The sequence below is a fragment of the Diachasma alloeum genome, unplaced genomic scaffold (genome assembly GCF_001412515.2).
Source record: "Diachasma alloeum isolate Michigan unplaced genomic scaffold, Dall2.0 Dall_scaffold_01032, whole genome shotgun sequence".
In the NCBI taxonomy this organism is placed as follows: domain Eukaryota; kingdom Metazoa; phylum Arthropoda; class Insecta; order Hymenoptera; family Braconidae; genus Diachasma; species Diachasma alloeum.
Window position 1 is genome coordinate 23,063 of NW_021681144.1, and position 18,003 is coordinate 41,065.

General features: G+C 49.9%; 1 protein-coding gene across 1 annotated transcript; it reads left to right on the plus strand.

The window, feature by feature from the left end:
- Positions 1–11,014: 11,014 nt before the first annotated feature.
- LOC114841599 lies at positions 11,015–16,920 on the plus strand. Its single transcript, XM_029126641.1, has 3 exons — positions 11,015–12,440; positions 12,633–16,757; positions 16,816–16,920. The coding sequence occupies exons 1-2, from the start codon at positions 11,015–11,017 to the stop codon at positions 16,532–16,534; spliced, it is 5,328 nt and encodes a 1,775-aa protein (XP_028982474.1). The 3' UTR covers positions 16,535–16,757; positions 16,816–16,920.
- Positions 16,921–18,003: the final 1,083 nt, after the last annotated feature.

Sequence of the window (18,003 nt, forward strand, 5' to 3'; positions counted from 1 at the left end):
AATATTGTCTCATGGACGATACTACACTTAATTATAAAGTAAATATTGTGGAGACCTCATTAGTTGTTTGACGCGTGAAACTCAGCCCTGGAATACTGATAGCTCACGCTAAAACGCTTGCAAAGACAACGGCAAAATATCCCTTGACCCGTGTTGAGGTTAAATCATTTGTTCTGTATAATAGAATTATGGGAGAGACGATAGACAACGCAATTTTAGGGCAACTGCCTAAAAGAATTATACTTGGATTTGTCGACAATGCCGGTTTCAATGGAGCGAGGAAGAAGAATCCCTTCAACTTCCAGAATCTTGGAATCAACTTTTTATGCCTGAATGTCGATGGCCGCTAAGTACCTACGAAACCCCTGCAACCGAGTTTTGCCTCTGCCGGGTGCCTAGATGTGGAAACATTTAATACCTAATTTACGGCGACTGGAACGCATTTTAGTGACCATGGAAATGACATTTCTCGTCTAGGATATTCCGACGGCTTTTGTTTATTCACCTTTGACCTGACTCCCGATTTATCTGCAAGTTTTGCCGGTCATTGGAATCTCGTAAAGAGTGGGAGTGTTCGTATTGAAGTACGATTCAACAAAGCAACAGAGCAAAATATAAATTGTCTGTTATATGCTGAATACGATAATTTGTTGAAAATTGACTCAACAAGACAAGTGATTGTCAACTACAGTGGCTGAAAGAGAATACTAAACTATTTGATAGAGGTTCAACACACAATTACGTTAGTTGCATCCAAACAACCAAGCAGGTGTCATACCATAAACCTTTTCTACCCGGGTCACAATGCCATAATAATTGTGCTGGGTACCATCGTCTTATGAATACACTTGAGCTCCTGAAGGTACTACCGCATACCGATGCATCNGATGCATCAATTGGAGGCGTCTACCCTGCTGACCGTGTCCCCTGGACATGGTCCCGGCCCTGTGCCATCATCATCAACACCGATAACCACAACCAAGCAGGAAGCCACTGGGTTGCCGTTTACCTCGGTTCAAATGGACGAGGAATTTCGACAGCTTCGGAATGTCGCCCTTCGACGCAAGAATCGCTCAGCGACTTAGGCGAAATTGCCATATATGTGAATGGAGCCAGCAAAGACTCCAAGATATATCGTCTGATGTTTGTGGCCAGTACTGCATTACTGTGTTTCACTGGTTGTTCAATGCTCGGTCTTTACAATCCTTTCATAAACTATTTTCTTCAGACACAAAACGTAACGATCGCATTATTATGAAAATGTTTAAAAAAATTACTCGAAGACGAAATTGTAATCATGAAAATTTAAGTAAACCTTTTCAGAGCTTATCTGGCAAAGGTATTTTACATTGTAATCAGCGTTCAACTAAAAAAATTATGTACCTTCATTAATTGATCAATAATAATAATAATAATAATGGCGTAGGCAAGTTGGCGTATCCATCCCCCATCAGGATGGTGTTCCTGCTGCAATAGCCGTGTTAGTTGCGGGCTAACTACCCGTAACTTCCAATATCTGGTTCTACCAACGAGTCGCGGCACAGCCCCCCACAGCCGGTCCTTTTGGACAGGGACCATTGATCAATTGGGAGGGGCGGCAGATCTGAATCCAATAATTGTAACAACTTGGCTGTCCATAGGATTAGGTGGTCGGAGGAGCTCAAGGAGGACCTCATGCAATGTTGGGTGGATAGTCAGCCGACGCAGCGAGGATACATGGCGCGGATGCGGGACTTGTGGTGTGCTGTGTACCCCGAGTATGCACATTTTGGCACATAGCATCTTCGAGATCAGGCCAGTCGCTTGCGTCGGCAGGGCTATGATTTGCTCGTCGTTCCACGACGGCTGTCGTGTGGTCTTTTCTCTCAAATTTCTGTGAGAAGCGTCGAGCCTCATCTGAAGCAACCTACCCATCATAGTGATGAGGTGCCTGGGAGAGCTCCGAGGGATGTGGGATCAAGGGGTGAGAGGGTCACGGGGAAGTTCCGTATTCGGCCTGACGATCTGGCGTTAAAGAATGAGGCACTGGCTGCTGTGCTCTCCCCGAGCGTTAGCTTGCTCGACATAAATTGGGCTGTGTATGAAGCAGCGCGCCGTCTAAAGCCGCGAAACCGTGCAAGGGGATCGTCTGAGCTGAAGGTGAGGAGGCGAATTGCACAACTTCAGTGGAAAATCCAGATGGCTCGGACGCAGGCGTAGCAAATTCAGTGTGTGATTGATTTCATCGTAAGTGGGCGAAATTTTACGTCTCCAATTCGCAAAATATCTGCGAACTTGCGCTATCATTATCACACACTGAATAGGGCAGTCCTCCTTGTTATCAAGGAGAGATTTGTCGAGAGGGTTCGAGTTCTGGGGGCTACAAAGCGGTCCCTAGAAAAGCGGTTGCGGCGAATGGTGGACAATACTGTCTTTCATTCCGACCCCAGCCGGTGGTTCGAGCCTTCAGCGCCTGCACCCGACAAGATGCCATCAGTCGAACAGGTTGAGGAATTCTGGGGGGTACTTTACAGTCACGTTCCTCGTCTCATGACGGAGACTCCAGCTTCTCAAGAATTTCGTGCGTTTTGTAAAGAACATCGTCAGTAGCGCGCGGAATTCGCCCCAGTCACTCAGGAGGAAATTCAAGCTGCGCTAAGATGCATGAAGAATCATGCCGCTCCGGATCCAGATGGCATCAACGCCTTTTGATGGAAGAGGTTTACCTCGGTTCATAGCCATCTGGCTTGGATTTTCACATCGTTCATCGATGGTAGCGTGATGCTTCCTAAGTGGTTGGTGCAGGGGAGAACTGTGCTGCTTCCGAAGAAGGGAGACTTGTCTGACCCGGCAAATTACCGGCCGATCACGTGCCTGAATACGCGCTATAAGCTCTTCACAGGAGTCTTGAATGAGCGTATCTTGCACGATGTACAACCCGTGTGGCGGCAGATTTATGAACAGCGGGGGGCGAAGCGGTCGCTGTCAGGGTGCAAGGAGAGTTTACTCGTCGATCGGTGCATATTGCGCGATTCGATACAGTATCATCGGCACCTGTCAGTGGCCTGGGTCGACTATCGTAAGGCATTTGATAGCACGAGCCATGAGGTCATTTTTCCTGTTACTCGAGTGCCGTGCGGTAGAGGAAAATATCGTGAGGTGCATTAGAGATCTTGCACCACTTTGGAGGATGCGCTTCACCATAACATCTGGTGAGGATCGGCTCACTTCAGGGTTGGTGCAATTCAGGAGAGGAGTTTTTCAGGGCGATACCTTGAGTCCTCTATTGTTCTGCATCTCACTGATGCCCCTATCTGTCGCCTTGCGCGGTGTTGGTGGATACCAAGCCGGAAGACCTGGCGATCGGAGGCATCAGGTTAGCCATATATTCTATATGGATGACCTGAAGTTATTTGCCTCAGGATAGCGGCAACTCAAGCTCCAGCTTCATGTTGTTGCAGTGTACTCACGCGCGGTCGGGATGAGCTTTGGGTTGGATAAATGCGCAGTCTTCCACATGAAGAGGGGGAAGGTTGGGGACGGGATGGCAGAGATACACCTGGTGGATGGAAGCGTCATTAGACATCTTGGCGCTAAGGAGTCGTATAGGTATCTTGGCTTCAATCAGCGATCCATAGTGGATACTGAGGCGGTCAAGGAGACTCTTCGTGAGGAGTATCGTCGGCGGCTTCGGAGAGTTTGGAAGTCTGAACTCTCCGGAACGAACAAGGTGGCCGCGACAAATATGTTCGCTGTTTCAGTTCTTCTGTACTCCTTTGGCGTGCTCCAATGTAGGAGGGATGAGCTGAAGCAGTTGGACACTTCTAAACTAATGAACATCCACAGGGGCCTACATCCTCGATCTTCGTGTCTCCGTTTATACTTCCCGCGTGACAGTGGTGGCCGAGGACTACTCAGCCTAGAATCTTTCCATGAGCGCTTGGTCCTCGGCTTGGCTTGTGACGTGATGAACGGCTTGGATTCTCTTTTTGAGTTTGTGCACGATCATGAGCTTCATGGGATTCAGGCCTTTCTCTACAAGGCGGCGGATACCGCAGCTGAGGCTCTCGGGTTGGAGTTTCGTCGTGTCCGAGGTGGTCAGCTGGCTAGTCATTCATTGGCTAGCATGACTAAATCTCGGCGAAGAGCGACCATCAAGGAGGCGGAACAGTCCACCTTGCTTCGTCTACACGTTGACAGGCCCATGCATGGCGTGTTCTTTCGTCATGTGGAAGAACAGGGCTTGTCCGTCCAGCTGACTTTCTCATTTTTGAAGTCGGCTGGCTTGATGTCCGAAATCGAGGGCTTCACGTGCGCGTGTCAGGATGGTGTGATAAACACCCTGGTCTGTAGAAGCCGTGTTATGGGATTGCAAGTTCCGAATGTTAGGTGTCCGGCTTGCAAACAGTCCCCGGAAATTCTGATGCATCTTTTGTCGGCTTGCCCCACATNTTGTGCGACATATGCAGTGACGAGTTATATCCACCGTCATAACGCGGCTTTGAGAGTGTTGTATTACCATCTGCGGCACTCTTATAGGATAGACCGGACGCCGATTCTGCCTTATGCTCCAGGAGATATTGAGTCCGTTGTCGTGAATGAGAGATGTAAGATTTACTGGAACTTCTCTTTTCCGACTATCAGGCCCGTCGCTGCGACGAAGCCTGATATCATCCTCTTCGACTTTGAAGACAAAGCCATCTACGTGATTGAGTTCTCGGCGCCAGCCGAGAGCAATATATCTGCGAAGGCAGAGGAGAAACGGCTCAAATACCAGCTGCTCCTGTTTGAGCTGCGTCAGTTGAACCACGGGTTTAGGGTCAAGCTAATCGTCCTGATCATTGGCTCTCTTGGCGGCATGAAATAGACTTTGTATCTCCGCTTGAGGTGATTCCAGCCTGCAGGCGCAATGCCTTAATACTGGCTGGCCAGATGCAAAAGGCTGTCATTCTTGGGTCCCTTCGACTACTTAGACATCATAATTCTGGACTGCAGTAGTGCACACCCTCTGGTTGGAGGGAGCACTACTGCAGAGCGATTAGGACTTGTTTGGATCGCTTAGCTTGCTGGGTGGTCTTCGAGGTGAAGTCGGAGCCCTCGAGGATCATCCAGCGATCTCATTCACGAGAAAAAAATAATGATAATAATAAGATAGGCGTAGCGAATGTGGCGACCCCATCGCCCGGCATGTCCGCAATAGCCGCGGGTGCTCACCACCCGGCGGCACCTATACCCGGTTCCGTCCTCGAGCCGCGGCAGAGCCCCCCACAATCGGTCCCTCTCGAATGGGGACCGCGGATCAGTTGGGAGGGGTGAACAATCTGGATCCAATGGTAACAACCTGGCTGTCCGAAGAATTAGGTGGACGGAGGAACTCAAAGAGGACCTCATGCAATGTTGGCAGGACAGTGTACCGGCGCAAGTGGGCTACATGGCAAGAATGCGAAGCTTGTGGTGCACAATGCACCCTGAGTTTTCGCACTTCACAATTCAGCATTTGAGAGATCATGCCAGTCGCTTGCGCCGACAGGGATATGATTTGCTTGTCGTTCCACTGAGGCTGATGGATCCTCCTCCTCTTGAGGTATTTCAGAGGAGTGAGGATATACAGTCAGAGCAACCGCCCCAACAGAGCCATGAGGAGCCTCAGGGGTCCTTGCGTGATATAGGGGCAAGACGAGAGAGAGTCACAGGGAAGTTCCGTCTCTGGCGTGAAGATCTGGCCATTGAGAATGCGGGTCTAGCCGCAGTCCTTCCTCCGGATATCAACTTGCTCGATCTGAACTGGGCTGTGTATGATGCGGCTCTTCGTTTGAAGCCTCAAAACCCAAGTAAAGGGTCATTTGAGGTGAAAACGCGAAGACGCATTACAGAACTCCAAGGTACAGTCAATGAGGCTAGGAAGCAGGCGTCGCGCATTCAGTGTATGATTGACTTCATCATTGGTGGTAAGCCTTTTACGGCGCGCATTCGTAAAATATCCGCGAATTTGCGCTACCATCATCACACGCTGAATAAAGCAGTCCTCCTCTTGATTAAGGAGAGGTTTGTTGAGAGGGTGCGCGTTCTGGGGACCATGAAACGTTCTCTGGAACAGCGGTTGCGTCGGGTGGTAGACAATTCTGTCTTCCATTCTGATCCCAGTCGGTGGTTCGAGCCGCCTACGCCTGCGCCGGATAAGATGCCTTCAGTTGAGTGAGTTGAAGAGTTCTGGGAGATCTGTATGGTCAGGTCCCTAATCTCATGGTGGAGACTCCAGCCCTTCGGAAATTCCGCGTGTTTTGTCAGAAACATCGTCGGCAGCGCGTGGAATTTTCGCGAGTCACTCAGGACGAGGTTCGATCTGCTTTGCAAGGCATGAAGAACCACGCCGCTCCGGGACCTGACGGTATTAATGGCTTTTGGTGAAAGAGGTTTACCTCTGTGCATGTCTATCTGGCTCGGATATTCACGGCGTTCCTCGACGGCGGTGAGTCTGTTCCTGAGTGGTTGGTGGAGGGGAGGACTGTGCTGATCCCGAAAAAGGGAGACTTCACTGACCCGGCGAATTCTCGGCCGATCACTTGTCTGAATACACTATATAAGCTCTTCACCGGTATCTTGAATAAGCGTATCCTCCATAATATACAGCCAGTGTGGCAGCAGATTCACGAACAACGAGGAGCAAAGAGGGGACTGTCAGGTTGCAAGGAGGGTTTACTGCTCGATCGCTGCCTATTGCGCGATTCGTTGCAGTACCGTCGCAATCTGTCGGTGGCCTGGGTCGACTATCGCAAGGCATTTGATAGCACGAGCCATGAGCTCATTTTCATGCTTCTCGAATGCCTTGCGGTGGAAGACAACATAGTGAGATGCATTAAAGATCTTGCGCCTCTCTGGAGGACGCGCTTCACTATAACATCTGGTGAGGCTGACTTCAGGGTTGGTGCAATTCAGGAGAGGAGTTTTCTAGGGTGACACCCTGAGTCCTCTTGTGTTCTGCATATCACTGATGCCGCTCTCTGTTGCGCTGCTTTGTGTTGGGGGATATCAAACTGGAAGACCTGGCGATAGGAGGCACCGGCTAGCCATGTATTTTACATCGATGACCTGAAGTTATTCGCCTCAGGAGAACGACAGCTCAAGCTTCTGCTTGACGTTGTCGCAGTGTATTCACATGCGGTTGGCATGAGATTTGGGTTGGACAAGTGCGCCGTTTTCCATCTAAAGAGGGGCAAAGTCAGTGACGAGATGGGTGATCTTCAGCTTGTGGATGGAAGCGTCATACATCATCTTGGCGCCGAAGAGTCATATCGACATCTTAGCTTCAATCAGCGTTCCGTAGTGGATGTTGAGGCAGTCAAGGAGACTCTTTGCGGAGAGTACAGGTGGTGGCTGCGGAAAGTTTGGAAATCCGAACTTTCCGGGAAGAATAAAGTCGCCGCGTCGAACATGTTCGCTGTCCCGGTGCTTCTCTACTCCTTTGGAGTTCTCAAGTGGAGTAAGGGTGAACTGAAGCAGCTGGACAGAGATACCCGTAAGCTGATGAATATCCACAGAAGTCTTCATCCACGCTCTTCGAGTCCGCGGTTATATTTTCCGCGGGAGAGTGGGGGACGGGGACTTCTCAATTTGGAGGCTCTACATGATCGTCTAGTCCTCGGTTTTGCTTGTGACGTTATGAATGGTTTGGATCCGCACTTGGAGTTCGTGCATGATCATGAACTACTTGGGGTTCAAGCCTTCCTATATAAGGCAGCAGATACCGCAGCGGCGTCCCTCGGTTTGGAATTCTGTCGTGGCCGAGATGGTCAATTGGCTGGTGATTCATTAGCCTTCATGGCCAATTCTCGGCGTAGAGCGACCATCAAGGCGGCGGAACAGTCCAACTTGTTCCGCCAGCACGTTGATATGACCATGCATGGCGTGTTCTTCCGCCATGTGGAGGAGCAGGGTCTCTTCGTTCAGTTGACATTCTCTTTCTTAAAGTCAACTGGCTTGATGTCCGAAACTGAGGGTTTCATTTGCGCCTGCCAGGATGCTGTGGTAAACATCCTAGTCTATCGAAATCGTGTTATGGGGTTCCAAGTTCGATGACAGACAATGTTCCAGACATTCGATGTCGGGCTTGCAAGCGGTCCCCGGAAACTCTGATGCATCTTTTAACGGCTTGCCCGACATATGCCATCACGAGTTATATCCATCGACATAATGCGGCTTTGAGATTGCTGTATTTCCATCTGCGACACTCTTATGGGATAGACAGAACACCACTGCTGCCGTATGCTCCAGGAGATATTGAGTCCGTTGTCGTGAACGAGAGGTGTAAGATTTACTGGAACTTCTCGTTCGCGACTGTCAGGCCAGTCGTTGCGACGAAACCTGACATCGTCCTCTTCGATTTTGATGACAAAATCATCTATGTCATTGAGTTCTCAGCTCCGGCTGGGAGCAACATCACAGTTAAAGAAGAGGAGAAACGGCTCAAATACCAATCACTCCTGTTTGAGCTACGTCAAATAAACAGAGGATTTAAAGTTAAGTTGGTTGTCCTTATCATTGGCTCTCTTGGAGGAATGAAGGAGTCATTCATATGTGCGCTCAAAACCATCCCGGCCTGTAGGCGTCAAGCCTTCAATTTGGCTGGCCAGATGCAGAAGGCAGTCATCCTCGGATCCCTTCGTCTACTTAGGCAGCATGATTCTGGATTGCAATAGAGCTCACCCTCTGGTTAGAGGGAGCACTATTGCAGAGCGGTCAGGAAGTGTTTGCATCGCTTAGCTTGCTGGACGATCTTCGAGGTGAAGTCGGATCCCTCGAGGATCGTTCATCGATCTCATTTAAAAAATTTTATAATTATATAAAATCATAATAATANACCATGCATGGCGTGTTCTTCCGCCATGTGGAGGAGCAGGGTCTCTTCGTTCAGTTGACATTCTCTTTCTTAAAGTCAACTGGCTTGATGTCCGAAACTGAGGGTTTCATTTGCGCCTGCCAGGATGCTGTGGTAAACATCCTAGTCTATCGAAATCGTGTTATGGGGTTCCAAGTTCGATGACAGACAATGTTCCAGACATTCGATGTCGGGCTTGCAAGCGGTCCCCGGAAACTCTGATGCATCTTTTAACGGCTTGCCCGACATATGCCATCACGAGTTATATCCATCGACATAATGCGGCTTTGAGATTGCTGTATTTCCATCTGCGACACTCTTATGGGATAGACAGAACACCACTGCTGCCGTATGCTCCAGGAGATATTGAGTCCGTTGTCGTGAACGAGAGGTGTAAGATTTACTGGAACTTCTCGTTCGCGACTGTCAGGCCAGTCGTTGCGACGAAACCTGACATCGTCCTCTTCGATTTTGATGACAAAATCATCTATGTCATTGAGTTCTCAGCTCCGGCTGGGAGCAACATCACAGTTAAAGAAGAGGAGAAACGGCTCAAATACCAATCACTCCTGTTTGAGCTACGTCAAATAAACAGAGGATTTAAAGTTAAGTTGGTTGTCCTTATCATTGGCTCTCTTGGAGGAATGAAGGAGTCATTCATATGTGCGCTCAAAACCATCCCGGCCTGTAGGCGTCAAGCCTTCAATTTGGCTGGCCAGATGCAGAAGGCAGTCATCCTCGGATCCCTTCGTCTACTTAGGCAGCATGATTCTGGATTGCAATAGAGCTCACCCTCTGGTTAGAGGGAGCACTATTGCAGAGCGGTCAGGAAGTGTTTGCATCGCTTAGCTTGCTGGACGATCTTCGAGGTGAAGTCGGATCCCTCGAGGATCGTTCATCGATCTCATTTAAAAAATTTTATAATTATATAAAATCATAATAATAATCATCATCATCCTTTACAATTAAGAAAATTATATATCCTAGACAATAAGAATAATTTCTGAATAAATAATTTATGTAATCTGTTCGGTTTTCCACCGAATTGTTTTTCGCACACGCACACTCACGCACACTCGCTCCTCTCGCATGCTTACATCGCTTCTCAGGACTGACCTGCGCAACCGACTGATCTGACCAGTGGCCTCTCACCTCTGACACCTGAGGCGCCACTTGATGGACAGGTGTCCAGCGAACGCCCTCATTTAAATTGGGGCACGTTTGGACCCACGATTATCGACACCTGCCACCTTGCGGTCTTTCAATCGGCCTCATTTGCATATCGGCCATCGTACTGTGTACATTTCGTTCTGCGAATTATTCTATTGTTGCGCGAATTAGTTGCTCTGCGCCATTTAGTTCTTTGAACTGTGTTAATCATTTTGTGACCCGCGCTAATATTCTTGACCTTCTCAATTAATTAAATCTAACAAGTGTAAATATTTGACTTCGATAATTAAATTGACTTTTGTGACCAACGCCACGTGTAGTGATTTCTGGACCTTCTCACGCTCCCGGAAAATCCGTTTTTATCTCGCCCATCGCTTCCTAATTCCACTTAAACCAGATTCGGCATCGAACATTTTGGTCCTTCGAGCCGGATCCGTGGAATAGTTTTCAGTTTAGTGGTGTTTTTCGGGTTTGATGAACATTTTTCCCGCGAGTGAACACGTGCTCAGTGGATAGACAGTGGTGCTCATCCTGCGGATCCCTAGACTCGTCGCATCGGACAACTCAAAAGGTGCTCAACCTGTTCTCAACGCATCGCTTCAGGAAACTGCCTTATCGACACGCGGGAAAATTCAAACGGAGCTTCTCGTCTAAAAGGGAAGTCAAATTAATTACAATTTTTGCGCTTCTCTGGGGTTTTGCTGATTTTTCCTCAAGTTCGGCTGCATGTGATTTATTCTTTTTTTTTCGATTTATTTACGCTTATTATTAACGCTTTTTGGATCTGCGCTGGAGTTCTGGGCTACGCTTTGTTTTCCGCATATTGCTTTTTCTTGCTTTTTGACCTGAATCCTTGGCTCTTTGTTTATTTTTGAGCATCTCTCCTGGCACGTTCGCTTATTGTTTCTTTTTTAGTTTTTCGCAGCAGTTGATCGAGGTTGTGGTTTTTCTTGTTGGTTTTCTTTCTTTTTTTGTTGACAATTCCACAAGATGGCAACTCTCGAAGCGCTGATCTCGCTGCAGATGACACGTGCATCCTTCATCGAAGGCATTTACACGGAGTCACAGGAGGAGAGCATCCAGCAGTTCGGCGTGACGGCTCTGGATTCCAAGCTCATCATGCTGGAAACGTATTGGGCGAAGCTGGAAGCGTCCCATGAGAAACTCGTCGGCCAGAAGATCGAGAATTTGACCTCTCTCGATTATTTTAAGAATCAGGTCTTCGATGTCGCGCTTAAGCATTACGCTTCAGGTAGAGTAGCGCTGCTGCAGCTGTTGGAGAAGAAGGGGGCTCCTAACCTCAACCAATCGGTTCGAGTTCCTGGCGACGCGCAACTACAGAGTTCAACGCGCAGAGCTCTTCCGGAGATTGAGTTGCCGAAGTTCTCTGGAGTGTATAAGGAGTGGAGGCCATGGAGAGACCTTTTCCATTCGCTGGTCGGGAATAATCTGGAGATTCCTGGAGTCGAGCGAATGCACTACCTCCGTCTCTGTCTCTCCAATGAACCGTTGAAGCTCATCTCTAATTTGCCCGTCTCTGAAGATTCCTTCGGCATCGCATGGAGAATCTTGGTCGATCGATACGAGAACAAGCGCTTATTGATTACAGCTCACCTTGACCAGCTTCTCAATCCTGCTCCAATGAAGACGCACGGTGCCTCAGACCTTAATTTATTGACGAGCTCCGTTTCTGAGGCACTCAGCGCGCTCAAAGCACTGGATCAGCCAACAGATCATTGGGGTCCAATCGTCGTTCACGTGCTCACTCGTCGCTTGTCCAACAAGCTTCGTGAGGCATGGGAAAATAAAATTGGAGCCTCGACTGAGTATCCGACGCTTGAACATCTCCTCGATTTCCTACAAGGTCGTTCACGAGCCATGGAGACCTTGGAGGTTGGGTCTTCGGTGCACACATCGAACGACGCTTCTCGTCCTTCGCAGCCCAGCGTCCAGACTCGTTCGATGACCAAGAGTAGTGCCAAGGTCAATCAAGCCTCGGTGGCTTCGCATGCGCAGCAGTCAGCCCAGAAATCTTCCAGTCCAGCGCAAATACAGTCCACAAAGTCGACGTCCTGGGCCGACGCGGGCTATCCTTGTTCCTACTGCAAGATGGATCACTACATCGCTTCTTGCAGCGGATTCAAGTCGCTCACACCTACAGCAAGGAAGGAGGTTGTCGAACGACTCTATCTGTGCTACAACTGTCTGGGGAAGCACAGTATCAGAGTCTGCCAGACCACTCGAACGTGCAGGACATGCCAGGAAAGGCACCATTCCCTGCTGCATTTTGATCGCGCACGTCGTCCAGCTCAACGTGGTCCAGCAGCTCAAGTCCCTCGCAACGATGCAGGAGCTCAGCGCCCGAGTGCTTCTGCTCCATCGACCAACGTTCCTGTCGTGACGTACACTCACACCGGTGATGCTGCTCAGGCTGCTTCTTCAGCCCATTCTCAGGCCTGAAGCGGACCGTCCCAAGCGTCGATTCCTTGTTCGGCCCATAGTTGTTCTGCGCAAACCTCTCGGCCTGGAGTCCTTCTCGCAACTTGTTTAGCTCTCTTAGTGAGCGAGTATTGCCCTCCGCATCAAGTTCGACTCTTGTTGGATTCAGGCTCCGAACTCTCGCTCATCTCAGATCAACTAGTTCGGAAGGTGAAATTAAAGAAAACTCGTAGTTCTGTCCACATAACAGGAGTGGGAGGATCATCGTTTGGGACAACGTCCGGCGAAGTACACCTCACGCTGCAATCGATCCACTCAGAAGAACGCGTTGAAGTTACAGCTCACTCCCTTGAACGTCTCACCTCAACGCTGCCGTCCTTCTCAGCAGAGGGCCTCAAGTGGGATCATATCGAGGGTTTAGAGCTTGCTGATCCTCATTTTCGAGTCTCTGCACCAATTGACCTTCTCGTCGGTGCTGATGTTTTTGGTCAGGTCATCAAGCCCAACGTGATCAGAGGAGGGGTTCAGGCTCCAGTCGCTCAACTCACCAGCTTTGGCTGGATTGTTTATGGGCCAGCGGGACCTGATCAACCAACATCTTGCTCTTCTCATCACCTGAGCGTATCGAACGACGAGCTCAACGACCTTCTCACGAAGTTTTGGGTTCAGGAGGAAGTTCCTGGGCGCACTGACGCGAATCTCTCAACGGAAGAATTAGAATGTGAACGCCACTTCCGTCAGACTCACTCAAGAGATAGCTCAGGTCGATATGTCGTTCGTTTGCCCTTCTCAGCTCCAGTTTCGTCATTAGGGAATTCCTATCGTCCAGCGCTAGCTTGTCTTCATCGTATGCTCGCGAGAATCTCAAAAGATGAGCGCTTTCTCCAGCTTTACTCTGGCTTTCTCAAGGAGTATGAGGATCTCGACCATATGAGATTAGTAACTCGCTCGACTCATCGCTCTTCGTCTTCGGTTCAGGCGGATTCCGCTTGTCGTTCTGACGAGACGACCTTAGCACATGAAGCGCAAGCTTCAGGAGGGTTGAGGGTCTCTGAAGGGCTTCAGGTAGGGCCGTCTGGCGCTCAAAGGAGTTACTATTTACCTCATCATGGTGTAGTCAGAGAGAGCAGTGAAACGACGAAACTGAGAGTAGTGTTCAACGGATCAGCGAAGACCAGTTCAGGGAACTCACTCAATGACATTCTCCACATAGGAGCCAAGTTGCAGAGGGATATCTCGGACGTGCTGCTCTGGTCAAGACAGCACAAAGTCATCTTCATGACGGACATCACCAAGATGTTCCGCCAGATTAGAGTTCACAAGGATGACTGGGCCCTGCAGCAGATTCTATGGACCGACTCACGTGGAGAACTAGTCACGTATCAACTGACAACAGTCACATACGGCACGAGATCAGCTCCGTTTCTCGCAAACCGTGTTCTTCTTCAGCTGGCTGAGGATGAAGGACATCGGTTCCCTTTGGCCGTCTCGCCTATCGTAAAAGGAAGATACGTTGACGACATCTGTGGAGGTGCGGATACGCATGACCAACTCGTTAGGACTGCGCAAGAAGTTCGTGATCTTTGCGCTGCTGGAGGAATGCCTCTGGCAAAATGGCATAGTAATAGTCCAGCGCTACTCCAGTGGCTCGCTCCTGATAGTGCCTCCAATGACCAGCGAGTTTATGAGGATTCGGAGACCCGGATTCTTGGCTTGTCGTGGCAGCCCAGCTCGGATAACTTCGTCTTCTCAAGTCGGACCAGCGATGAATCGAAGGTTTCTAAGAGGAATATCCTCTCAGAGATCGCTCAGATCTATGACCCACTCGGATTTCTATCTCCTGTCGTGATCAGAGGGAAACTGCTCATGCAGGAGACCTGGATTGGAAAGCTCGGTTGGGATGAGGAAGTCCCAGAACAAGTTGCCCAGCGTTGGAAAAGTTTTCGAAATGATCTCACTCTGCTCTCGAAGTTATCTGTTCCAAGATGGTTAGGCCTTCTCCAGAACTCGTCGATTGAAATACATGGATTCTCAGATGCTTCTGTTCTCGCGATGTCAGCCGTAGTCTATCTCAGAATCGTTAATGGAGATAATGAGCCTCGGATTTCTTTGGTCTGCGCTAAAACGAAAGTAGCTCCTCTCAAACGGCTGACAATCCCAAGGCTAGAGCTCACAGCTGCGGTTATGCTTGCCAAACTCGTAAAGTACGTGAAAGGAGAGCTCGATCTCTCGAACACGCCGACGTTTTTATGGACCGACTCCTCAGTTGCGCTTACGTGGATCAACTCGCATCCATCCAGATGGAAAGAGTTCGTGAGAAATCGTGTCCAACTCATACAAGAGACCTCACGAGCTCAATGGAAACTCGTTCCTGGCAAGGAAAACCCAGCTGACTGCGCATCTCGTGGACTAACGACAGCGCAGCTCTCTGCGCATGAACTCTGGTGGCGCGGACCACCGTGGCTCATGAAAAGCTCATCGTCGTGGCCATCTCTAGAGCTTGCTTCAGTGACATCAGCAGATCTTGAGGAGAAACCTGGTGTCGTTCTGAACGTGAAGGTCCAGCGCATAGAGATTTGGGATTTAGTTCATCGCTATTCTTCACTCAACAGATTGCTTCGAATTACGGCCATTTGCCAACGCGTCATTGCTCGTCTCAGAAGAATTACTGGATCATCGTTAGCAACAGCTCTGAACCCTGGTGACATCGAGCAGGCCCGACTGCTTTGGGTCAAGCTCACTCAGTCTGCGCATTTTTCAGCTGAGGTTACGACCTTGTCCAGAGGGCACCGTCTTAGTTCGTCTCACTCGCTCACTCGATTGACGGCGTTCCTGGACCACCAGGGAGTTCTACGCGTTGGAGGGCGCCTGAAATTTGCTCAGCTTGACTGCGAAAATAAGCATCAGATCATCGTACCTCGGGATTCGCAGTTCGCTCAGCTCATCATTCGGGATGCCCATCTCAGGACTCTGCATGGAGGAACGCAGCTGACTCTCGGTCAACTCAGAAGGTCTTACTGGATCCTCGGAGGAAGAGCCCCGGTAAGATCATTCATCCTGAGGTGCGTTCCATGCGCCAGACAGCGAGGGATCAGAGCTCAACAGCTCATGGGCCAGCTCCCAGTTGCTCGTCTCACACCTGGCCGAGCGTTCCTCAACACTGGAGTTGACTACGCCGGACCAGTGTCTCTCCGCTCGTGGAAGGGGCGTGGTCATAAGTCGTACAAGGGATGGCTCGCGATCTTCGTCTGCATGACCACGTCCGCAGTCCATATTGAGGTTGTCTCAGATTACGCAGCCGATGGATTCATCGCTGCGTATCGTCGCTTTGTTGCCCGGCGTGGACACTGCAAGAACTTGTTCTCAGACTGCGGAACGAACTTCTTGGGAGCCGACAAGGAACTGAAGAAGCTCTTCTCAATGGCGTCTAAGGAATCGAACAAACTAGCCCAACTCTTGCTCAGCGATGGAACCAGATGGTCTTTTAACCCTCCAGGTGCACCGCACTTTGGAGGCAAATGGGAAGCCGCGGTAAAGTCGGTGAAGTTCCATCTCAAACGAACGATCGGCGATGCTCTATTGACCTACGAGGAACTCACTACTTTACTCGCGCAGATCGAAGCCGTGCTCAACTCGCGACCACTGGAACCGCTATCAGAGGATCCTGATGACGTCAGCGCGCTCACTCCAGGTCATTTCCTGATTGGCCAGGCCTTGACCTCCGTTCCTGACCCTTCGCTGGAGCATTTGAACGTCGATCGCCTATCTCGTTGGCAGCTTATTCAGCAGAAGGTTCAGTACTTCTGGAAGCAGTGGTCCACTGGCTACCTTCAACATCTACAGTCCATCTCGAAGTGGCACCACCCATCTCACAACATTAGGATTGGTTCCATAGTCCTTCTCACCGACGAGAGGTTTCCACCAACGAAATGGCCTCTCGCTCGAGTCATCGCTCTCCACCCTGGTAGAGATGGACTCGCCAGGGTGGTCACCATTAAGACGTCCAGTTCTACTCTGCAACGGCCCATCTCGAAGCTCGCTCTACTGCCAGTCTCGACCAGCGACACTTAAGATCATCTCGACCAGCGATACCTAGGATCATCTCACGTGATGACAGCTCTGCATCATCGGGTTCATCATAGTCCATGTTCGGATTGGGTCATGGTGAGGATTTACGACCCTCTCTGTGGCAACTGGTCCGGAGTGGACGTGAGTCTGCCGGGGTCTGCCGGAATTTACGCCTCCTACGTCCTCGGCTGTACTCACACCTGACCGTCACTGGTGAACTACGATGGTGATATTGATCTTCGAGAAATCTTGTCCTGAGCTCGATTAATCGCTTTTTGTTTCAGACCAACTCAGTCACGTCAGCAGCTGCTGACGGCGGGGGAGAATGTTCGGTTTTCCACCGAATTGTTTTTCGCACACGCACACTCACGCACACTCGCTCCTCTCGCATGCTTACATCGCTTCTCAGGACTGACCTGCGCAACCGACTGATCTGACCAGTGGCCTCTCACCTCTGACACCTGAGGCGCCACTTGATGGACAGGTGTCCAGCGAACGCCCTCATTTAAATTGGGGCACGTTTGGACCCACGATTATCGACACCTGCCACCTTGCGGTCTTTCAATCGGCCTCATTTGCATATCGGCCATCGTACTGTGTACATTTCGTTCTGCGAATTATTCTATTGTTGCGCGAATTAGTTGCTCTGCGCCATTTAGTTCTTTGAACTGTGTTAATCATTTTGTGACCCGCGCTAATATTCTTGACCTTCTCAATTAATTAAATCTAACAAGTGTAAATATTTGACTTCGATAATTAAATTGACTTTTGTGACCAACGCCACGTGTAGTGATTTCTGGACCTTCTCACGCTCCTGGAAAATCCGTTTTTATCTCGCCCATCGCTTCCTAATTCCACTTAAACCAGATTCGGCATCGAACATAATCCTATAAATTGGGCGTTATGTAGTTATTTCCTATTACCACCACCCACTTTCCACCCGACAACCATTTCCACTCACCACCCACTTCCTGTGACCCTTGGGCATCAGACCCTGCACCCCAGGAAGCCCCCCAGCGCGCCGACGTTCTCTTCAAAGGGATGCCGCCGAGGGGGGAAGGGGGACGTGCACGTTCACTTCCTGGAAAAACGGGGGGAGGGGGGGGGGAATTCCTGGAAAACAATTCGCCAATCTCGGTCACTTACTACTCCTATCGTTGAGTTACCGACCGTGGAATTACCGACTGCCGCGCAGTGTTTCGCCGTTACGTTGCAGCTGTTGTATATGTTGAGTGAACGAGTGGGGAAGAGGCGCAGCGTTCACGCTACGGCTGCGGATGGATGGAGAAGGAGTACTTCGCGGATTGCCGAAGTGTTACAGCGAGTGGAGAGGTGTTGACCGTTGAGTCTCCGGGATGACATCACGACGTTCCTCGTGTTGAGTGGCCTCTGTGACCGATGTAATCAAAGGCAATAAACTAAATTTCCTTTGTGCCTCGTTGAGTACCCGACCTCGGATGATTCCCCTGAAG